Source organism: Sorex fumeus, unplaced genomic scaffold, assembly GCF_029834395.1.
Source record: "Sorex fumeus unplaced genomic scaffold, SorFum_2.1 ptg000035l, whole genome shotgun sequence".
Taxonomy (NCBI): domain Eukaryota; kingdom Metazoa; phylum Chordata; class Mammalia; order Eulipotyphla; family Soricidae; genus Sorex; species Sorex fumeus.
Genome location: NW_026606092.1, coordinates 13,174,444 through 13,199,768, shown reverse-complemented (window position 1 = coordinate 13,199,768; position 25,325 = coordinate 13,174,444). Strand labels below are relative to the sequence as shown.

The 25,325-nt window shown below is 38.8% G+C and overlaps 1 protein-coding gene across 1 annotated transcript; it reads left to right on the top strand.

Moving 5' to 3' along the window:
• Positions 1-545: 545 nt before the first annotated feature.
• On the top strand, positions 546-23,603 carry TNFAIP6 (TNF alpha induced protein 6). The gene is made up of 6 exons (XM_056117684.1): positions 546-682; positions 9,321-9,458; positions 11,021-11,182; positions 12,531-12,759; positions 16,440-16,480; positions 22,522-23,603. The coding sequence occupies exons 1-6, from the start codon at positions 589-591 to the stop codon at positions 22,689-22,691; spliced, it is 834 nt and encodes a 277-aa protein (XP_055973659.1). The 5' UTR covers positions 546-588; the 3' UTR covers positions 22,692-23,603.
• The last annotated feature ends 1,722 nt before the right edge of the window (positions 23,604-25,325 follow it).

Genomic DNA, 25,325 nt, shown 5'->3' with positions numbered 1-25,325 from the left:
GAGAGAGAGAGAGAGAGAGAGAGAGAGAGAGAAGAAAATAAGATTTGTCACACTGTACCCAATTTTTGTTTTAAAACTTCTATTCAAGCTTAACAGTATTTAGGGAAAACAAATGTATCATCAACAGAACCATATTTCAGATTAGTTCTTAACTTCAAATGTCATATGACATAATTAACTGGCTGCTAAAAAGGCATTCAGAGCTTCTTTTAATATTTCGACCAATTTATTTTTTTTTAAATCACCACTGACTCTGCGCCAAAATTACACAACCTTCTTAACAGAAAAGTATCTGTGACAGAGAGAATAAATGAACTTTCCAAGTAAGGAATTTTAAAATGTAGATGATCATTCAATATCCTTCGTTTTGGTTGCCAATGCAAATGAGTCAGAGAGTTTGCCTCAGACACTGAATTAATTGTGTAACTGCAGCAAAGATTGCCATTGGAGAGAGCTTGCTGACCTCAGAGTTGAAAAAAACTATTTAAAAGATGTGGAAACCAGATGTTACAGTCACACTGCAACCACTGCTCTGAGAACTTATCCGGAGCAGCCCTTAAAAGGCTCTTCTTTCTCTACAACTGAGAAATGGTCATCTTAATTTACTTACTTGTCTTGCTGTGGGAAGAGGCTCACGGATGGGGAATCAAAGATGGAATTTTTCATAACTCCATATGGCTTGGTAAGAACTTCACTCATGTGGGTTTTGTTGGGAATTTTTACTTCTTTGAATCATGGAGACGTGAGTCAATACTGTAAATGTTTCTATTTTGTTCAAGTTGAATGTTTTCCAAAAACTGCTAAAACTAGATAGCCACTGGAAGTGTGTAACATTTTCAAAAGGGTGTTCATGCTCTCTAAAATTTAAAATTGGCTCTTTATAAGACAGACTGTTCAACAGAAACATAGAGGTTACTATTTATATTTAGCATCAAACCGTTTAAATTTTTTTTCAATGCACACATGTGGTGTAGTCAGGAATGTTTAACAAAATTAAAATTTCGATATTATTTTGCATATTTCAATGCCTTTGGTGTCAGCTTCAGACTCTAGTAGGGAAACAAATATACAATAACTTTGTAACCATTGTTTTATGTACAGTTTCTATATATCGAGTTTTTTCCCCTAAATATCTATTGACTCGTTGCAAGTTTGTTATCCAGGGGAAAAAATGAAGATTTGTATTTGTGGGTGCATCTCTACCAATTTTACTCCTTTTGTTTGTGCTATCATAAAAACATTTTCCTAACCCTTTTGTCAGATAAGGAAAGTTTTTTTGTCGTTTTATTAAACGTATGGAGTGACTTAGGCCTAACTGAGAATATAAACCGTAGATAAAATAAAGCTAAATAGAGAAATCCCCAACCGTCATTAACAGCACTCTTAAAAATGCTTTAATTCTTATATGAATTATTATTGCTTTATGTTCATTATCATTTGGTAGTGATAACGATTTTAATTACTCAAGAAGAAAAATACTGAATTCTTATTTAAAACGAAGAGAGAGTAAAATTGACCTAGTTTTGGGCTTCAGAAGTCTGCTAGGCAACACACAGTTGTAGAATATTTTCCCTCCAGTGAGTTTCTTTCTGTTAATAACTGTAGCCATGAGGATTTCATTAAAAGCTCTTCTTGTAATGCACAGCCCTGCCTCTTTTGCAGCCTGAGCTAGTGAACTAGTTTCAAGCGGAACAGTATTTGGTCAAGATGAAATGTGGGCTTTACTAGAGGAATGAAAAAAGTCTCTCTTTTCCTTGCCTACCTACCATCATTTCTGTGGTATGTAGGAAATAGATACATACTTGTCAGAAATGGAGGAAAGCTAGCTCGGAGCTTAAACCATATGCTGGAATGTTGTTCAAGCTCTTGAATGATCAAGTAATTTAGAACTGCTAGTTGTTTCTGTTGGTTTGATTGCTCTGTTTTTGGTTTTTGGTAAAGTAAGTTTTAATTCTATCGATTGAGAATTAAATGTGCTGGTTTGGTTTGGTTTGCTTCTGTCATTCTGAGGTCGAACCCAAGTTCTTACCATACAAACTTCTACTACTGACCTACACCTCCAGTGCTGCTACCTTTTCACTTTTTAAGTGATGTTTCATATATATATTATACATAAATGTGCATATATACATATACTTGGAAGTGCATATATACATATATACATATACATAAGTATATACACATACACACAGATAGATATGTAGGTAGGTAGATAGATAGATAGACAGACAGATAGAAAACAAAAAATATAAACCTGAACAAAAGTTCTGTAGTTCTGCCCTGGGGTAGAGAAGAGTGAACCCACATGCATGCTAATAGTATACTGTGAATCTGAGCCTCTGAATAAATGCAAATCGCTTCAATCTGGAACAAATTATTGGCCACTCAGCTTAACACAAATTGTTTACAGTTGGTTAGGTCAATACAGTATTAGAAACCACTCGGGAAGGAAAGAGAATTGAATTAAGTAAGAATCGGCTAGCAGGTATCAAGAACAAGGCACTTTAAACTGTTGGGTCTCATTTCCACCCTAGTCAAAGGAGACTGCTGACGTAGAGAGCCCCTGAGGTATCTTTTTAACTCTGGTATGCTCTAATTCCTTAAATTGTTATTTTTAAGTAGAAGGCACTTAAGGACAAGAGGCTTCAATTAAATTACTTTGATTACAGAAATCAAAACTGCACAGACAATTCTTTTTTAAAACTGAATTCCTTTTTTTTTTATCTAGGTGCTGTGCATTCCAATAATGTTCATAATAGTTTCAGACATACAATGTTGCTACATCACACCCACCAGCAAAGCCAGCTTTCCTCCACCATTCTCTATCTCTACATCCTCTCTCACTAACTGTCCACTTAGCAAACTTAGGTGTATGGTCAAACTATCAGGGTCTGTTACTTCTGGTCATATTTTAGTCTCTTACTATGGTTCTCTATACCACATAAGGGAGAGGTAATTCTGTTATCTGTCCCTTTCCCTCAAATTTAGCTCTGTCTGGTTCCATCCATGTAGCAGCGAAATGCAGTACTTCATTTTTCCTTTTCTTGTAGCTGAGTAAGACCCCGTTGTGAACATATACTACAACTTCTTTATCAACTGTTCTTGGGCACTTGGGTTATTTCCAGAACTTGGCCATAGTAAATAAACATTCCAATGAACATTGGGTTCTATAAATCTTTTTGAATTTTCTTTTTTGAGATCTTGGGGTAGATGTGGAATTGCTGACTCATATGGAAGCTCAAACCTTAATTTTTTTTGACAATTCTCCCTATGATTCCATAGAAGTCAAACCAGACAACTTTCCCACCATCAGCAAATAAGGGCTCCTTTTCCCCCCAAACATTGCTACCAACCCTGGTAGCTTCCAGTCATTTTTGTCTTATTTGATGTATGCCATTCTCATTGATGTGAGGCAATATCTCATTTTCATTTTGATTTCCCTGGTGATAAGTGATGAGGAGCACTTTTTCACATACCTATTGGCCATCTTTTTATTTTCTTTGGGGAAGTGTCCATTAAGAAACTCTTGATTTTTTTTTCATGATGTTAGGGTTTTTGTTAAATTAGTGCTTTATAAATCTTGAATATTAACCCTTTGTCAAATGTGTGGTATTTGGATATTTTCTCCACCTCTGAAGTCAATATCATGGGAATTTCTCTGTGTTCCTCAATGTATTTTACTGGGTTCTAATCTGATATTAGGTGCTTTTTCTTCCTTTTTTTTTTATAATTTATTTATTTATTGAATCACTGTGGGAAAAGTTACAAAGTTTTCAGGTTTAGGTCTCAGTCATGCAAATATCAAACACCTTTCCCTTTACCAATACTTATTTTTTACCACGAAGAACCCCAATAAAACCCCGCCCCCCACCCCTCCCAATGCCTGCGAGGCAGATGAATTCTAGTTGACACTCTATCTGCTTTGGTTAGATTCATTGTTTCAATAAAAGATGCACCACTATTATTTAGAATTTACCCCCTCCCCCCAAATCAGACATGCTGAGAAAGCATTGTGAAGTGATTCGCTTTCTACAGCTTGGTTCAATAATTAAATGTTGGTTTTGGATTTCCGCTATTTTGCTAATTAACCCTGGAAGTATTTCTACTGAGAGTCAGATAATTAAGAGATTGGTTTCCGTGCTCTGGAGTCGTGGCCGTGCTGGTGAGCCGCTCGTGGGGGGCAACTGGTGACCCCGGTAGGGCGTGAAGGACGGACTGGAACGCCCCCCTTCCCATGAGGTTTTAGTCGCCCCCACACCCCCGGCTCACACCTGCTCTCCACAAGGCACCCATGTGGCCGCCATCTTCTTTCCAGAGAGGAGAGGGCGAATCGGGCAACACCCTTTCCCCTCCGGGCAGACATGATGGCCTGGATTAACACATAGTCCGTTCACTTTTCTGCTCCAAGCTGCTGGGTTCTGCATTAAGTCCTTGTGCTTCTGGGACCGTGGACGTGCTGGAGAGCCTCTCGTGGGGGGCAACTGGTGACCTCGGTAAGGCGTGAAGGACGGACCAGAACGCTCCCCTTCCCATGAGGTTTTAGTCTCCCCCACACCCCCGGCTCATACCTGCTGTCCACAAGGCTCCCATGCGGCCACCATCTTTCTTTCCAGAGAGGAGAGGGTGAATGGGGCAACACCCTTTCCCCTCCGGGCAGACATAATGGCCTGGATTAACGCATAGTCCTTTCACTTTTCTGCTCCAAGCTGCTAGGTTCTGCATTAAGTCCTTGTGCTTCTGGGGCTGTGGCCGTGCTCCAAACTTAACTCTGATTTTCAGGGAGAAACGTTGGGTGATTTACTTCCTATTGATCACTTTGTATATATAGAGATGTCGCGCGGCCGCATAAGCAGCCGCGCGGTTTGGAGGAAAAGTCCTAGTTCCCGCATACTCGAGCTATGCTTTTGGAGGCTTCTGGTCACCGGGGTTCCATCTGGGGGAGGCAGGATGCGGCACCTACCCCATCTGGGACTTCCCCGTGATCTCGGCTCTTTTTGGAACCTGGTTTCTTCTCCGGGAACTGTGGAGCCAGCCCTCCATGTGGTCCTTCTTCTCTCTGTACGGCAATGTGCCCCCTTTTATTTTTAATGTAGGAGTATTGCTATTTATTCAGCCATTGATTAGACTGATTGAATTGGGCATGAACTCCACCTTACTTTTTTTTTCTTTTCTGTAAATTTATTTATTGAATCACCGTGAGAGCAGTTACAAAGCTTTTGAGTTTAATCTCAGCCATACAATGATGAAACACCCGTCCCTTCACCACTGCTCATTTTCTACCACCAAAAACTCCAGTATACCACCACCCCACACCCTCCCCTTACCTGTGAGGCAGATGATTTCCACATTAGTCTCTCTCCACTTTGACTTCATTCAATATTTCGACCCTAGACCCACAATTTTTAATTTTATTTTTATTAGTGGAACACCATGAGGTACACTTGTAGATTTACAAATTTTTGTGCTTGGGTTTTGATTATACAATGGTCAAGTACCCATCTCTCCACCAGTGCCCATTTTCCACCACCATGGATCCCAGTATCCCTCCCACACCCATCCCCCCATCCCACCCTGCCTCTGTGGCAGGGCATTCTCTCCTTTTGGGTGTTGTGGTCTGCAAAAGAGGCATTGAGTGGGACCCACAATAATTATTTGGGATTTTACCCCAACACTCAGATCTGCCAAAAAGGCAACTGTAGACAATTTGTTTTCTATTGCTGATTATAAATAACATATGATGTCACATGGCCACAGTAGTGGCCAAGTGATTTTGAAATTCAAAAATTTTAACAATTAAATCTGGAGTGATTTCTACCAAAACCTGCTGGGTTCTGAGATTTGTTCCTGGGTCTCTGGGATCATGGCCATTAAGCAGCTTGATCAGGAGCCAGAAAGGTCGTTCATGGGCAATGACTGGGGTCTCGTTGGGGTGGGGAGGAAATGGTCAGCTCCACCCCCATCCCATGAGGCCCTGCGTATCAGCACTGCGGGCCCAAACTTGACTGTCCAGTGGCTTCTGGAGGATGGCAGACACCAAGCTGCCAGGGGGAACAGGCTAAGGCACGAAAACTATTCCTACCTGGGGTGGCCCAGTGCCGGTAACCTACTCCGGTGACCGGACGCATCTCTACCAAAAGCCGCTGGGTTCTGAGATTTATTTCTGAGTTTCTGGGATCATGGCCGTTAAGCAGTTTGATCAGGAACCAGAGAGGCCTTGCCTCCAATTATATAGCTGAGCCAGAGTTGGTTTGTGGGTGTGTCTCCCACGTACCTAACTTTTGGCTGTTAATTTCTTGGTGAACTTGGCCCCAAGTTGTTGGGGTCTAGCCAAAGACACAGCAGCAATTTTGGGGTATGTAGAAGTCTGAAGGCATCATCAGGCTGCTGATGCACTCACCTCACAGGTACAGAGTGATCTGCAGCGGCACCATACTCCCTGATATTAGGTTCTTTAGATTTTTTGTTTTTGTTTTTCCTCTTAGTAAGTGCTCAAGTGGCCCAAGGGCAATCCCACCCTCCAGGTGGTTCAGTGATAGGGCTTGAGGATGCAGAGCTGAGGTGCTGGGGACTGCCAAGTTCACCATAGTGGTACTAGAGTCTCCAGAGCCATTTTCAGTGAAGCTAAGAAGGCCTAGTGATGCTCAGAATGGAGCATGGTCAGGCTCTGCTAGACAGGACCTTAAATGTTCTACCTCCCACCCCACCCACTTTGAATTAACATTTGGGTAAAGTGTGTGTGTGTGTGTGTGTGTGTGTGTGTGTGTGTGTGTGTATGAGCAGGTCATTCTTTTTAGTATTTGTCTTACAAATCTGGAAAAGGTGAGAGGAAAAAAATAACATCACCTTTATTGTGCAGAGGTGGGGGTGGGTAGGCATTGAGATAGTGCTGCCCATCTGTGCAGAGCTGAAGGTCACTCCAGGAAGTACTCAGGAAATCATGCAGGAATAGAGACTCTCAGTGTGTCTAGTTATTTTGTATACAAAGCATGAGCTCTAGCCTTGAAGTTATTTCTTTAGCCCTGGGTTATTTGTTAGTGCTTTTCTTTGGTGGTGGTCTATAAATTAAACTCAAGTCTGGAGGTTTGCAAGGCGAGTTCTTAGTGTTGCTGAGCCACATCTCCACAAGCTCCCACAAGCTCCTGCTAGATACAAGCTGTACTTAGGGGTTTGAGTGCATGGTTATTCCCCAACAGCTACAGTTACTTCCACTTCAGCTGAGGACGCAGCTGAGAAGGTGGTTTATGCAAGGTCATATAACTTTAGCCTCTTTTGTTTGCTTATTTGTCTTGTTTTGTTTTGGAGCCACACCCAACAACACAGAAGGAAACTCCCTATCCTGCTGTGCTGGGGACTCAACTCAGACCTTTGGGTTATCTCCCCACCCCAAACCAAACAATATGGCTACGAAAGCAGAGGTAGAAACCAGACACAAAGGGGCCAAAGCTGTGGTACAGCAGGTTGAGTGCTAGCCTTACATGCAGTCCACCCAGCTACAATCCCTGCCATCCCGTATGAAAGTTACTATGAGCCCCACCAAGGAGTGATCTCTGAGAGCAGAGCCAGGAGTAAGCCCTGAGCATCGCTGGGGGTGGCAAAAAACAAAAACTAAAAAGTCAGTAATTGCAAAAAAAGAATAGTTAAACAGATATTTCATTCAGTTTTAATGAATTAGTCTAGGGAAACAAAATATTAATAGGCAGTGGGTGATTTTTTTTTCTTTTTGGGTCACACTGGGCAATGCACAGGGGTTACTCCTGGCTTTGCACTCAGGAATTACTCCTGTGGGTGCTCCAGGGAGGGCTAGAGCGATAGCACAGTGGTAGGGCATTTGCCTTGCGCGTAGTCAGCCCGGCTGAGCCGGGTTCAACTCCTCTGCCCCTCTCAGAGAGCCTGGCAAGCTACTGAGAGTATCTTGCCTGCCCAGCAAAACCTGGCAAGCTACCCATGACGTATTCAATATGCCAAACACAGTAACAACAACTCTAAAAATGGAGACTTTACTGGGCCCGCTCGAACAAATCGATGAACAATGGGAGGAGAGTGGACAGTGTTTGGTGCTCCAGGGACCATATGGGATGCTGGGAATCAAACCTGGGTCGGCCACGTGCAAGGCAAATGTTCTACCTGCTGTACTATTACTCCAACCTTCAATGGGTGATTTTTTTTTTTAATTTTTATTAGTGAAACACCATGAGGTACAGTTTTGTGCTTGGGTTTCAGTTATACAATGATCCAGTACCCATCCCTCCACCAGTGCCCCAATGGGTGATTTTTAAGAGAAAAAATGACCTTGATCAAGGTCCTGTGTAAAAATGTTAGATTTTGGTGATACATGAAATAATCCTTGTTGTGGGGGCAAAATTTTTAAGATAGGAAACACCAAGCTTCTCCCCTTACTACTGTGTCAGTATTAGCTCGGGAAGCAAAGCAAGAAACATGATTCCCAGTGCTGTGAGATTCAAGTCTGGCTGCAGATTAAGGAATTCACTTTGGAAATGGTGTGGCTGAGTGCAGGGGTCAAGGGTAAGAGTATCACTTAACAGTCTAAATAGAGTTCATGTTACTGAGAATCCTTTTCCATTGCTCCTTGAGAAAAATAGACTCCAAACATCTATTTAAGCAATAATCTAATAAAGACAACTCATTTATGACTTAACACCTTCTAAAAAATGTTGGGAACAACATGCGAACTAAAAAGACAAACCAAATAAAGAATTTAGGAACTGGAAGGTAAATGTGCCCAATTTTTTTTCTCTGCAACATTTGAATCTGTTTTTCTTTCTCAGTGCAAGATTTGTTTTGGATTCCTTCAAATTGTTTCTCTTTTTTTTTTTCCATCTGTTTACTAAATTCTCAATGATGTTGCATTAGTTATTTCTCTCAGCGAGGTATTTTGGTGTTTTCCTCAATCATTGTCAAATCATATGATGGTTAAATTATCACTGGTTTTTTTTGGGGGGGAGGGGGCCTTTATCACCCTTTTCTCTGCCATTGGTTATTTTTTACCAATGGCTTTTACTAAGCCAAAAAAATTAAAAAGTCAAACTTTATCACTTTTCAAAAATGTAGAACCACAGTGTCTTACTGAAACTTTGTTCCAGCCCATTAGTTCAGAAATATAACTTAGTCTCCAGATTTTCCTAAAACCCCCTCACTTCTTTCTCCAAAGCTTTCTAACAATGAAAACTCAGCCTGGCAGACCCATCCAGGAAACCCTTTCACGGAAAGAATCGCTGACGCAATCTTCCAGCCAGACCACACATTTCTCTTGTTCACAAGAACAGATGCGCATTCACTCACCACAATTTGTGAATTCACAGAGAGAGCAGCGGGTGTGTACCACAGAGAAGCGCGCTCTGGCAAGTACAAGCTCACCTACGCAGAAGCCAAAACGGTGTGCCAATATGAAGGAGGACGGCTTGCCACCTACAAGCAGCTAGAGGCAGCCAGGAAAATTGGTAATTGATTTGGTGATGATTTTTTTTCATTCTTTTTCATCCTTGGTAGGAAAAAATCCACCTTTGCGGCAATCACTTAATGAAACTTTTCTCTTTTTAAGTCTTTCTTTAGAGTTGTCTAAAATCACACCTGCTCTTCGACTTTTTTTTTTTTTTTTTTTTGCCAAATGCTTGACTTGAGGAAAGTACTAACTTATCTGAGGTCACAACTCACTGGACTAATCGTATAAGTCAACAGAAAATAAATGTATCTCTAGTTCAATGGCCTTTAAATTCCTCACTCATTTTGCCATTGCTGTGTGTTTTAAATATTATCTCTTGTTTTCTTGACCCTTGAGAATGAGGTTTCTCAGCTGCTAATTGACTCTGATGTGTTGAGCCTTACCAAAAAAAAAAAAAAATCCACTTGACCGTAGATTTTTTAATTTGGTAGTTATCCCCCAAATTCCACTTTTTTTGAGTACCCTTTTGCATAAAAAACTTCAAGCTTCAAGGTTGTATAATGGTGGTATGCTGGGGGAAGGGGGGTGAACCTAGTAACAAACCCAGTAATTAATCAGTGCTACTTACTTCTTTATTTAAAAAATAAATAAAAGTGGACTGCCAACCATTTTTCCTGAACTTTCAGGATAATCAAAAAATTATCCCCAACGCATTTGTAATTTCCTTCTCTATTAAAGATATTCCCTTTGGCTGATGGGGAAATAACTTATGTTATTGTAATACATTATGCAAGACAAAAATTAAGGTGTTCTCTTGAACCAAAGTTATCCCAAATGACTGTTCAGCTTATATTCACATAGCTGTAGATGCAGTGGCCAGAATGATTGATACAGGGCCAGTGACTTCCTTACTAACTCTAGATTTCTCATAAAATCTCTTTGCTGGAATTAACTAATGTTAAAAACGGTCTCTAAGAATGATCAGGGAGGGTTTGGAGCACAGCTGGTAGGGTGTTTGAATTGACCCATGTTCAATTCCCAGCATCCCATATGGTCCCCTGAGCACCGCCAGGAGTAATTCCTGAATGTGGAGCCAGGAGTAACCCTTGTGCATTGCCAGGTATAATCCAAAAATCAAAAAAATAAATAAAAATGATCAGGGAAAAGAGGGCAGAAACTTTGTTCAAAATTTGTATTTTTACCCTATCCAACCTTATGTTAGGAATAGCTTAATGGATCCTGAAATAAACATTAACTCAAACATTACCACTTGCATTTTTTCTTAGTACTGATGGTAAGTCCAGAAATTATATAGAATACTAGAGATGTCATTTGTGAAAAGAAGTCAGTTCTGAGTTTGTTGTGTTTTCGTATACATGGTATTTTCATGTCTAGTCCACTTCCACCTTAGTTTTTTAATTAAAAGTTTTTCCGATAAAATTCAGATACAATATTTTATATAATTTGAACTTTACTTCTTTTTTCAGAACACTTTTCCCGTCCTTCTTTACATGAATTACATTTGGATAGTCAAGAATTTCCTATTGTAGAGTCCATCTTTATTAAGGAGAGGGAGTGTAAGTTAAGCACGTAACCTTTTTTTTTTTTGTTCTCTTGCAGGATTTCATGTCTGTGCTGCTGGGTGGATGGCCAAAGGTAGAGTTGGATACCCCATTGTGAAGCCAGGACTCAACTGTGGATTTGGAAAAACTGGTATCATCGATTACGGAGTCCGTCTCAATAGGAGTGAAAGATGGGATGCCTATTGTTACAATCCACATGGTTCGTTCAAAATAAGAGTTTTTAGCTGGGAAGACAGTTAAAAGGTCTGGAGTATATACTTTACCTGCAGGGGGCTCAGATTTGATCCCTGGTACCACACAGTCCCAGACCACTAGCGGCAAGCTGGTTATGGCCCCCAAATAAATAAAAAAAAGGTTTATGCTACTTTGAAAAGAAGTGACTTTTCTTTCAGAGATAAGTCAATTCTCTAACAATTAATAACTCTCTTTATAGAGTGATTATGCTCTACCCAACCTGAACTATTTTATCTATACTCTTAATAAATATTTATAACACTATAAGAAGCTATTATTGTACGCTGCCTAGAAATCAGGAAGCTGAACATTAAAAGCTTACCCAGCCAGGTAGCTTACTCAAAATCACATAGCCAATAATTTGCAGGCTGGTAGGATCACAAATTCAAGTAATTCTGACCTTTTTTGAGCCAGGTAATATCGTAATCAGAAAGTTGTTGTGTTGGGTCATAACTGATTACAGTTAGTTAAAACAATAAAATGATGCTGCCAGCTATTGTGTTTTAGCGGGGGGTAGGAGGAATGTTTGGTTTTGGGGCCAGACCAAGCAATACTCAGGGGTGATTCCTGTTTCTGCACTCTCAAATTACTCCTGGCAGTGCTCAGAGAACAATATGGGATCCCAGGGATCAAGCCCAGATCTCCAGCATGCAAGGGAAGAGCTCTACCTGCTATACCATCACTCTGGACTCTAAATTATTATTTTTTCTTGCTACTTTAAAAAAGTCACAAGTAGGGGCTGGAGTGATAGCACAGCAGGTAGGGTGTTTGCCTTGCGTGCGGCAGATCCAGGTTCGATTCCCAGCATCCCATATGGTCCCCTGAGCACTTCCAGGAGTAATTCCTGAGTGCAGAGCCAGGAGTAACCTCTGAGCATCACCTGGTGTGACCCAAAAAAAAAAAAGTCACAAGTAGTCTATGGTTATATAAGAGAACTTTGGAACTATTGTTGAAAAGTATATTTATTCGTCTGTAATTACATGAATATATTATAGTATATTCAGTGTATTCATATAGTGTCTAACTTTAGGCTAGTATGCAATAATCATATACAATACAGTATAGATATCATTAATAAGTGTATAGTATACAAGCTATATATGATATAATATAGTATATTAATTGTAGTATGTAAGTATATTCATATAATATGTTATAATTATAAAATATAAGTTAATCTGTATTAAGCCATTTATCTGCTACTAACAAAGTGTAGTAGATCCACATATAAACAAATCCACACCAAGATGTGAATAACATTTTAATGTAGGAATAATTTTTTTAATGGTTTCTTTTCTTTTTTTCCATTTCAGCAAAGGAATGTGGTGGTGTCTTTACAGAGCCAAAGCGGATTTTTAAATCCCCAGGCTTCCCAAATGAGTATGATGATAACCAAGTATGCTACTGGCACATTAGACTCAAGTACGGCCAGCGTATTCATCTGAGTTTTTTGCAATTTGACCTTGAAGATGACCCAGGTTGCTTGGCTGACTATGTTGAAATATATGACAGTTATGATGATGTTCATGGCTTTGTGGGAAGGTATGCGTTGTTCTTCCAAACAAGAAGTTAAAGACACATGCAATATTTTGTTTGAAGTTTCTGTAGCTTTTCCCTCAACTGTCTTTTTAGTATTGATTTTCTACTATTTCTACTCTCTTGCATGGGAGAATAAATTCTATCTGGTTTGTAGTTTGTTTATTTTTGTAGTGCTGAGGATTGAAACCAGGGCCTTACATGTTATTATTTAACATGTTAAAAAAACATAGAGGGGGCTGGAGTGATAGCACAGCAGGTAGGGTGTTTGCCTTGCACATGGCTGACCTGGATTGGATTCCCAGCATCCCATATGGTCCCCTGAGCACTGCCAGGAGTAATTCCTGAGCACAGAGCCAAGAGTAACCCCTGAGCATCGCTGGGTGTGACCCAAAAAGAAAAAAAGACATAGAGGTAGGTTAGGGCGCTAGTACAGGGAAACTGGGCAAGGCAAGTGCTCTACTGGCCCCTACAACTTTGGTCCCTGTTCTTTTTAGGGGCTAGGGACCTCCCCGGTGATGTTTAAAACCCATTCGTCCCTAACAACACTGGGCCAATCAGGCCAGCTGTTTGGTACTGGGGTCAAAGCGTGCACTGCTTTGGGTCACTATGTGAACCCCAGGGTCACCTCTGCAATACTGGTGGTGTTGGGATTGAACCCCAGTAGGGCACATGCCTGGGCCAATTTCCGGGTACTATCTCCCCAGCCTACTACTATTTTCCTTAGCATGTTAAGAAATAATCAGTTACTACATGTAAATAGCATTAAAATAGTGGCTCCTATGTAGGGGTACAAGAGGAAATACCCCCTGTCCCTCTGAGTTCCTTTATAGTGGGTTGACTCAGCAAATAAATGAACATCAGACCGATTTATGGGGGGCGGGGGATACATTGAATTATATAGGTATAGAAATTTTATATGACTACTGATAGCACAATGGATAGGGCGTTTGCCTTGCACACGGCCGACCAGGCTGACCCGAGTTCGATTCCTCTGCCCCTCTCGGAGAGCCTGGCACGCTACCGAGAGTATCTCGCCCGCACAGCAAACCCTGGCAAGCTACCCGTGACGTATTTGATATGCCAAACACAGTAACAACAAGTCTCACACTGGAGATGTTACTGGGCCCGCTCAAGCAAATCGATGAAAAGTGCTACAAATTCAAACGACTGATGGAAGCTAAGTCTTGAGCTAATGAATTAAGATAAGCTTAGACATCAGACAAGAATGAGACTTGCATGTCAAAGAAATGGAGGCTCATATGACATTTGTAATACAAAATAGGTTTCTCCAGCAAAAAGGTTATTTCCAGGCCAGAGAGTTAATGCAAAGGTTAATGTGCTTGCTTTGTACATGCCACTGACCTCTGTTGGATCCCCAGCACCATACACGAAACTGAGCACTGCCAGACATGATCCCTGAGCACAAAGAAAGGAGTTAGCCCTGAGCACCACCAGTGTAGCCCCCAAACCAAATAACAAAAAACAACTCTCTGGAAATGACCTTCAATTGTGCATTTTCATTTTTCTACTTGAGGCAATGGTAACAGTTTCGGGTTTTTTTGTTCGTTTGTTTGTTTACACACAATACTGTGCTCCAGCCCCAATGGTAACAGTTTCTCTTCACATTGCCATTGTCCTTAGCTTCAAAGGCTGCAGTGGAGCAAACTGGAAGCAGCCTGTGCTGGCCATGATAGAAAGGTCTTTGTTAGATATCTGGGGGTACCCTATCTTTCAGCTGCCTTTGCATGGTAGTTAAATTACAAGTTTTAGTTAAAGAGCTTAAATAAGTAGATAGACCTCAGTATTTAACTAAGAAAAGGAAAAATTAGAAAGTAGGAAGTTTGTTGGAAGTTTTGAAATGCTATAATTTCTGTCAATCTCTGTAAAATTATTATTAACTCTACAATTGTTAATTTCCCTCTCTGCACTACACTAAGCATGAATAATGTAAAGCGAATAAGTTCTTTTTTAGCATCCAATTTAGCTAAGCAAATAATGACTATCTTCAGGAAAACAGCTTTCTTTGCCATGAAAAGTAAACACTCCTTTCCTTAAATTTACATCCTTCATCTTTCAACAGACTGGAACATAATATCTGTGTCTCCATTCTAAATCTTTAGTACAGTTTAAATTTTGAGTGTCTTACAAAACATTGCTCACTGATGTGTACATATAGTATGGATTTTTACATAGTCAGGGGCCCATTTAAAGCATATTTTGGACTGACCATAACCAATATGCTGCCATTTTTTCTCTATTCTCTCTACAAGCAATTTACTGAAAGAAAATAATAACGGGGACAATTATGCATGTCAAACTTAATAACTTTTTATTTTATTTTGTAATTTAAGTACAAAGAAAAGCAGAGGCATTTCTTGCATCAATGAACAATAATACTAAACAATTTTTTGTTTTTTGGGTCACACCCAGCAGTTCTCAGGGATTAATCCAGGCTCTGTCCTCAGGGATCACTCCTGAGAGGACCGGGGAGACCATCTAGGGCTTCAGAAATTCAACCCCACGGCCAGCTCCTTTTTGGCTGTACTATCTCTTTGGCCCCATGAATATTTTTTAGAGGCAAAGTGTTTTTTTGTTCATTTTATTCTCTAACTGGCCACTATTATAGAAAAACTGCAAATTTTTTTTAAATAGAAGAACATATGAAGTAGGGATGGAGAAATTGAGAACAAGTATTTTCTGAGAGAACAAGCAACCAATCTCAGGAACGAAAATGATGTTTTTATTCTAAAACTGTTTCCAAAGATCAATAATTCCGAAAGGATCGAAATTATTTTTTAAGCAATTTGAAAAGCTAGTTATCGGATACATATTGAGTGATTTATGTATATAATAGACTTTCGGCCTTTCTGGAATAAATTACACTTTTAGAAATTGACAAAACCCTCAGTTTTTACAGACTATGCTAGATAGTTCTTTTTAAGTCCATGATTCAGATAAAAGTCAAACCCTATTATGACTGTATGTCCCAATGTTCCAACATACTTTTCATGTTTGAATTAATGTATTGTAGGATTCAAAGTTATTAATACCACCAATTCTTCTTTAATGTTGAGGGGGAAAAAACTATTTAATAAGAAGCACTTTTTTTCTGATTCTAAATGTATATCACAATGCCTCATCATTTTTCTTGAGTATCTCATTAATACTATGAGGGTATCTTAAACAGCAGCCTTTGTATTAACCCTCTTCTTTATAAGATCAAATTAAGAAAGTGAAATAAAGGGGACCGGATATATATATATATATATATGTATATACACATATATATGGGTTAAATATGGGTTAAATCACTTGCCATGCACATGACCAACCCCAGTTCAATATCTGGATTCCCATATGGATCTCTGAGAAATGCCAGGAGTGATTCCTGAACACAGAATCAGGGGTAAGACCTGAACACCACTGAGGAAAGCAAAAAAAAAAGAAAGGGGAAAAAAAGACCGGAAGGAAGGAAGGAAAGAAAGAAGGAAGGAGGGAAGGAGGGAGGGAGGGAGGGAAGGACGGAGGGAGGGAAGGAAGGACGGAGGGGAGGGAGGAAGAAAAAAATTGAAAATAATAGGAAATTTAGCAATGGCTAAGGGGAAATAAATTACTTTAGTTGTCACAAAGAACTAATTGTAATAGCTGCATAATATTCATTTTCTCTTTTTAAATATTTCCAGGTACTGTGGAGATGAGCTTCCAGAAGACATCGTTAGCACAGGTAATTGTTATACAATGAAGAACAAGTTTGTGATCTGTCAGTGAAAGTGATTCATTCAGTAGTCATTATTATTCACTGTTTTGAAGTTGAGAAAATTGAAGAGAAATATAGTTTGAAAAATACAGTAATTTATTTCTACTTAAAGAAGATATTATCAAAGTTGGTGCTTTGTGTAGATTCATAATATTTTTAGGAAATGTAGCGTGAGTATTCTTATATCCACAAATCCATGAATACGATTTCCATAAAATGTGGTAATAAAAAGGCTATTTTTTTATTGATTGAAGTAATTCAGAGAATTGAAGTAAATTATAAAGTTGTTAAAATGATCTGTCACGAAAAAAAATTTTAAATCATGTTCATCACATTTTTATCTTAGTAGAGGATCCCCTAGAGTTTTGAGAAGAACATAGTTCTTTAAGATAATTTTAATAAATTTAAGATAATTTTAATAAATGTTCCATGAAAAGGGCTCTAGGGTCATGTAAATTGGGGGAAAATTTGGTTAAGTAATGTTAAACAGGTTTCTTTATTACTGGCTGCCAGAGAGCTTTAGTATGCTAATTTCTCTTGGTAAATCTCAAAAGAGCAGCTGGAAAGGGCAAAGTTTTCCAAGTCTTCCCCCAGCTCTACCTACCCCACAGCAAATAATTTTTGTATCTTTGTTCTATGAAATACGTAGACTTTCGGAGACTCTTAAAAGCATAAATTTATCTCAATGAACAGTACCACTTTTCCTCCAAACACCTATTCTGGACAATAGCTTTTACTTTCTTAGACGTGGTCTTTTTCTTCTCCTCCTTTTTTTTTTTCCATCACTAGTACTCACAGCTGCCATTCTTACATGCCCTCTTTCTCTCCAAGTCATAAAATTACCAGAATACTTCTACAATAAAAACAATAAAGCTACAATGAGTTGCTATGTCTAAATGGCCTTTAATCTCAAATGACTCTTACCTAGCCTAGCAATCAATTTTCAACTATTAGTCATAATTACAAGAGATGAAATATTATTTTCAATCCTAGGATGATTAGTGCTTGAAACGCATAGTTTATTACAACGTTATAATCTCCTCAGGAAGGGTGATCTAGTCTTTTGTTTCTTTCTTATCTTTTTCTTGAGAATGTATTTTGTGTCACTGACAGTAAAAAGACGTCTTAAGAGATGTAGGAGGAAATGAGGGATGACTATCTAATTTTTTCAAGGGGGAAAATCGAAAGAAAACCTGAAACTTGACATTTTCTTTCTTACATGTCCAAAATAGATAAAACAAACCCCAATCATCATGAAATCGCTGATTTTCTTGCACAATTGCAAGGAGCTTAGAAGAAAATCCCATAGGTCAAGGATGTTCTCAGGGTTAGTGTGAATACTTTAAATGCCATACTTTTTTTTTTTTTAATTTATTTATTGAATCACTGTGGGAAAGGTTACAAAGCTTTCAGGTTTATGTCTCAGTCATGCAAATATCAAACACATTTCCCTTTACCAATACTTATTTTTTACCATGAAGAACCCCAATAAAACCCCACCCCCCACCCCTCCCCGTCCCTGTGAGGCAGATGAATTCTAGTTAACACTCTATCTGCTTTGATTAGATTCATTGTTTCAATAAAAGATTCACCACTATTATTTAGAGTTTACCCCCCCCCAAATCAGACATGCTGAAAAAGCATTTTGAAGTGATTTGCTTTCTACAGCCGGGTTCAAGAATTAAATGTTGGTTTTGGATTTCTGCTATTAAATGCCATACTTTAAATGCTTAGTGTGCATACTTTAAAAAACTCGTTCCTTTCTGGCACCAAAACACCACCACCAACAAAACACTATATTAAACTATATTATTCAAAGAGAACTAGATGAAAAGAACATAATTAAATTCAAAGTTAAAGACAGCAAAATAACAGGATGAGAAAATTGATTCATGTAAAACTGAAATTCAAAAAAATAAGTTTAGTGTAAGAGCTGGGAGATGTACAGGCTTTCAGGTCCAGATCTTTTTTTTTTTTTTTTTTTTTCCCCCCTTTATTTTATTTTATTTTTTTTTAAAGTTGTAGATTTACAATTTTTTGTGCTTTGGTTTCAATTATACAATGATCAGATACCCATCCCTCCACCAGTGCCCATTTTCCACCACCATGGATAATATCCCTCCCACCCCCATCCCCCCATCCCCCCGTCTCTGTGGCAGGGCAATCCCCTGTGTTCTCTCTCTCCTTTTGGGTGTTGTGGTCTGCAAAAGAGGCATTGAGTGGCAAACATGTTCAGTCCATAGTCTACTTTCGACATGCATCTCCCCTCCTGGGAGGATCCTCCAAACATCCTTTATTTGGTGCTCCCTTCTCTATCTGAATAGCCCTTTCCTCTAGGATACCCGGCTGGCCTCTAAGTTATGGAGTAATCCTCCTGGTGCTGATCTCAGCTATTCTTGGGTATTAATCTCATACTTTGTTACTTTATATCCCCCAGATGAATGCAATCTTTCTATGTCTATCCCTCTCTTTCTGACTCATTTCGCTTAGCATGATACTTTCCATATTGTACCACTTGTATGTAAATTTCATGACTTCATCTTTTCTAAGAGCTACATAGTACTCCATTGTGTAGATGTACCAAAGTTTCTTTAACCAGTCATCTGTTCTTGGGCATTCAGGTTTCTTCCAGTTTCTGGCTATTGTAAAGAGGGCTGCAATGAACAAACAAGTGCAGATGTCACTTCGACTATACATTTTTGCCTCTCTGGGATATATTCCCAGGAGTGGTATTGCTGGGTCAAATGGGAGCTCAATTTCTAATTTTTTGAGAATCGTCCATACTGTTTTCCAGAAGGGCTGAACCAGTGGACATTCCCACCAACAGTGAAGGAGTGTCCCTTTCTCGCCACATCCACGCCAGCATCGGTTGCTTTTGTTCTTTTGAATGTGGGCCAGTCTCTGAGGTGTGAGATGGTATCTCATTGTGGTTTTGATCTGCATCTCCCTGATGATTAATGATGTAGAGCATTTTCTCATGTGCTTTTTTGCCATTCGGATTTCTTCTTTGAGAAAGTTTCTGTTCATTTCATTGCCCCATTTTTGGATGGGGTTGGATGTTTTCTTCTTGTGGAGTTTAACCAGTATTTTGTATATTCAGGTCCAGATCTTATATGCATCAGCTTCCGTTTGGTCCCTGGTACTGCATGCCCTCCTGAGCTTCCCCAGTTTGTACCTCCTGAAGCTGGCATTTTCCAGTACCTCTGGGACCAATCTGCATCCCAGACCCAGAGAGTACCCTATCTTCAGGCCCTCCAAGTACTTCCAGAACCACCAGTCCAACTGGCCAAATATTGCTGCAAGGGGCCCCTGAGCCCCTATCACTGGAGGACCCCTAATTTTAAAAAAACACAATAAAAGTAATAAAAATATTGGGGCTGGAGTGGTAGCGCAGCGGGTAGGGCATTTGCCTTGCAGGCAGCCAATCCAGGTTCGATTCCCAGCATCCCACATGGTCCCCCAAGACCACCAGGAGTAATTCCTAAATTCATGAGCCAAGAATAAACCCTGTGCAATGCCGGGTGTGATGCAAAAGGGAAAAAAAAAGGAATAAAAATATTTAATATGTAATCTATCATAGTATTTTTAACATTTTTGTCTATTTTTTCATAAATATGTGTTTACCCATATATTAACAATGAAATTCCGCTTATGTCTACCACATTCATAAACAGTATGTGGAAGGAGATTATGGTCACTCTCCTCATATCTGCACATTTCAGAAAGGCATGAGAGGTTGTGCCTTCCCTTCAGGTGCTTTTCTGTATTAGGCAGACATTAGATACCATGAAGACTGTGGAAAGATTTCCAAGTCACAGTAGATTATTTGATATTTCTAATTTTTCTCAATACCTTCCTGATAGAACATTGTATTGATATACCATAATGTCATGTACTGACATTTAATGTCCTGATAAGATTTGTCTCTGATTTTTTTTTTTGCTTTCACTTTCAGTGTTCCATTGGACATTGTTATAATAACTTTGTCATTACGCTGTTGTGCTATTTTTTTTTAATGAGGGTAGATTTCTAGATGTGAACTTTGGGGCTCTAGAGGGATTTTAAGTATTGATAGATAATACCAAATTAGCACTGGCCCTGGCGTGCCATCTTTTTTATTATTACCCGGTAATGTTGAGCAATACTGTAGCAATGCTGCTCAGGACCTAGCAGTGCCGGGGGCTTCAAAGACCATCCCCAAACTGGAGGCTTCATACTTGCAAGGCAGCTCATGAGCTGTCTCTGCCCCCTTTTTTGCATTTATGTACTCATTTATCCTATTGGTCCCTGAGAATTCCAGCTTTTCTACTTTACACAACAGAATTGTCCATTTTCTTCTTCTAGCAGCTCTTCGCATATTAGAGAGAGGAGCCCTAGTTTCTTTTGGGTGGTAGTAACATGTTTGAGCCACACCTGGCAGTGCTCAGGGCTTACTCCTAGCTCTCTGGTCACAGATCACTCCTGAAGTGCTTGGGGGACCATATGTAGTGCCAGAGATCAGACCAAAGTTGGTCTCATTCAAGGCAAGCACCTTATCCCTATAGTGTCTCTCTAACTTTAGCCCTAATACTAGTCCAAATTTTTATCAGTTTGTTTCTTGCTCGTTAACTCTGATTTCTTTTATCAGGTGAAAAAGGCTTTTTGTATTAATATAGGAAACTTTTTTAAGTCTAGAAAACGTGTAGTAGATTAGATTGGTTAGTCTCTACCACTTAAGCTCTGTAGCCTTGAGCCGACTACTAAGAGGTCTTGAGCACTGAATTTGTAAAATGAAATGTATAAATAGTATCCATCTAATAGTGTTGCTGTGAGGGAATCATGAGCTAATTATATGAAAGCACTAAAAGCTGTACAATGTTAATGACATTCAATATGGGGTGAGAAGAGAGTATCTGAAATTAATTCCGGGATTGGGGTCAGCATTAAAAAGTCCTTTCCCCGGCCACTTTGAAGGACATAGTGCATGCATTGCATATGGGAGCCCCAGGTTCCATTGCTGGCATTGCAGGGTCCCCTGAGTACTGGCAGATAGTCATTCTATAAGGAATATCTTTTAAAACAGATGACACAGAAGGCTGGAGCAATCGTACCACCAGTAGGCCATTCACTTTGCACACAGTCAACCCGATTCCATTCCTCGCACCCCATACAGTCCCCAGGAACTTCCAAGAGTGATCCCTGAGTGCAAAGCTGGTCCTAAGCATTGCTGGGTGTGGCCCCAAAGCCAAAGACCAAAAGCAACAAAAAACAGATAACACAAAATTTCTTTTTTTTTAAAATTTTTAAAATTTTATATGTTAGTTCACAATATTTGATTACATTTAATATTCAAACACCAATCTCACCACCATTACACCTTCTACCACCAAATTCGGGATGTTTCCATCCCTAGCCCCAATCCCTGTGGCAAAACACAACCGAAATAATATATTTCGTATTGTCTGTTATGAAGAACCGCTGAACATGCTTACAAAAAAGTGTTCATATAGAAAACAGTGTGAAGATTGTTCTATTTTGGCAGGAGCCGTTAAGACATTCTATAGGATATCTATCACTAACATGTTTATAAAGTTGACACAAAATTTCTTGCTGAAGAGATTAGAGGGTCAGAACTAAAAATATGACAGTCATATATGGATAAATAGTGCAGGCTAAAGTCATTTGCCTTGCATGCAGATAAGTCTGGCTTGATCCCTAGCACCCCACATGGTTCCCAGAGTACCTTCAGGAATGATCACCAAGCATGGAGCAGGAAGCCACCCCAAGCACTATTGGATGTGGCTCAACCCCACTGCCCCCCCAATATATATATATATATATATATATATATATATATATATGCAATGAACTCAGACTTTCCAACTTAAAAATCTAGTTCTGGGGTATAGGAGACTTGTTTCCTAAAGTTTCATATCCTCCTATAAATGAGAGTGATGAGTCTAAATTGTCAACCAAATGAAAGGACAGTCACATCTTTTGTGATCTTCTGTGATCTCCTTCCTCACCAGGAAATGTCATGACCTTGAAGTTTCTAAGTGATGCTTCCGTGACGGCAGGAGGCTTCCTCATCAGGTACACTGCAGTGGATCCTCTGTGCAAATCCTGTCAAGGGAAAAATGCAACCTCTGCTTCGGCTGGAAATAAGAACCTCTTAGCTGGAGCTTTTGGTCATTTATAAAACAAAGTGGACATTCTGTGCTTACTTTTGTATCTTTGAAACTCCTTTTATCTTTATTTTCTATTTTTGTTATTATTATTGACATTTATTTATTACTTCTCAATGTGAAAGCAATGCCTAATAATTTTGCTAAAATTGAAAAGTACAGAAAAAAATGAGAAAATAAGATTTTCCATCTTAATACATGAAAATTATGTGTTAACATTATTATTTTTTCTTTTAGTCATTTTTAAATTTGTAGTTCTACATTTGTATTTGAAGCCTGGGAGTCCAGCCCAATGCACAGTTTTATGTTTTGGATTTTTTTTTAATCCTTGAACTTAATGATTTAAGCATTTATTTCCCTTTATCATTGAGTATATTGCAGAAAGGTTATTTTTATCAATCTCAACAATATTCCATGTTATGACTGCTCTATACTTTATTTAAGCCTGTCTCTGTTGTAGAATTTTTGTTTTTATAAATACCGCTGTAGTAAACATCCTTAAACATATGCGTTTATACAACTCCCTAGTTATTTGGAATACGGGTCTTAGAAGTAGAATTTCAAGACTATTGACTATGTCAAATAGAACTTTTTATTTTTGATAGGGAAAATGACATAGTGTGGCTTGAATTTGCATTCAAATTGTTCATTGGTGTATATAAATATATATTTAGGTGAGTTGTGTTTCTTTTTTGAATGATTTTTCACTTCGTTCATTTTTATATTTGTATGATCATTTCTATTACTGATTTGTAAGAAATTATTTTATTTATTAGTTATATACTACCACATTTGTTGAATATGTTGCAATTTAAGTTCTTTTGAAGTTTGACTTTTTTATAATGTCTTTTATGTACTGACACTTATTTTCTGTAACACTTTTTGATCTCTCTTGTTTCAGTCTCTTTTGACTTTTTTTGGTTATAATTCAATATCAGATCCACGACCCCATACTAGCAGGGTAATTATTCTACCACTGAGTGACAGTCTTCATCCTATTTTCTGTTAATATCTTTATGCTTAGAAAAAATATTCTCATTATCAATTAAGATGCTTTATACTTTGCTTTTCCATGACAAAAAAAAAAAAGTCACTGCTATTACATTGTATATAAAAGGCAAGAGTCAAAATTCAACTAAATTCCACAAAAATGTATGTGTGTTTGAGACAGTTTTCTGGACACTTGGAAACACCCAAGTATTGTTTAAACAAAAATCCCTAGACTTGAGAAGTGTTTTGTGTACAAAGAGGAGACAATAATGAATTAACAAGATGAGGCCAGAGCCATAGTACAGTGGATAGGGTGTTTGCCTTGCACATGGCTGACCAGGATTTAATCCCCAGCACCACATATAATCCCCAGAGCCCAGCCAAGAGTGATCTCCAAGTGCAGAGCCAGGAGTAAACCCCAAACACTGCAGGGTGTGGCCCCCAAACAAACAAATAAAAATTAATAAACATGAAAATGTAGTAGACTAGAGGTTAGCAACAGAATGTTTCTCACTAAATTATTAATAGATGAGAATAGTTTTTTTTCAAAAAAATACCAATAACTGAGCCCCAGAAGAGAGAGATGAATGCAAATGAACAACTTAAAGAATATAGAAAGTAACTGGGCTAAAAAAGACACAACATTGGAGCTGAGAGAAGAATGGTAGTAAGCAAAACCTGAGCTATCCAGTGAGATTTGTCCAGGAATGCAAATATTGCTCAACACATGCAAACCAATTAATAGGTTATGCCACATCAACAAAAGGAATGATAAAAATCATATGATTATGTCAAGAGATGCAGAGAAAGTGTTATTTTTACAAAATGCAATATTCATTTATGATTATTAAAAATAGCCTCCTCTTCCCTCCCTCCCTCTCTTTTCGGTCTTGATTTCTTTGTATTTGCATATGAATAGCATATTGTTCCAGCATCACTTTTCAAAAACTAAGCCAGGCTTGTAGCTCAGCAGTTGAGCACTTGCCTTGCAGGTGTGACTGAGGCTCTGGGTTTGATCCTTGGCACCACAACAAGTAAACAAATCATTAAAAGTCAATTTTTAAACTCTCCTTTTCTGACCGAATTGAATAAACATCTTTTCAGAAATAGAACTGACCATATGTGCTTGGTCTTCTTCTGGACTTTCTTCTGTTTCATTTACATATGGCATAATGATGTTGAATATATAATGAGTGTTTTACATGTACATACATAGCGCTATTCATATACTACCGTAATTTAATGACAAGTCTTGAAATTAGGATATAAAGTCCTCCAAATTTCTGCTTATTTTTCAAAGTTGTTTGAATATTCTGTCATTTTAATTTTTTAATGTTGGTTTGGGCACTACTCTAGGAGTATTTGGGAACTACTCCTGGCAATGCTTGTGGTCTCATAGGGCATTGAAAATTGAACCCATGGATCTTGCATGTAAAGCACATACCCCTGCCCTTTGAGTCAGCTTCCCAGCTCCTAGTTTAAATTTTTGTTCTTGTTCTCCTGACTTAACCATGTTTCCCTGTGTCTTTGTATGCTTTATGCATATTTGTTAAGATTTGGGTATTTGGGGGGAAAAAATGACCAGTGTGGCTAGAGATTGACTATCTCTCCAACTTTCTTGAGGGGGGCGTCTGGTCTGGGCTGATACACTCAGGGCC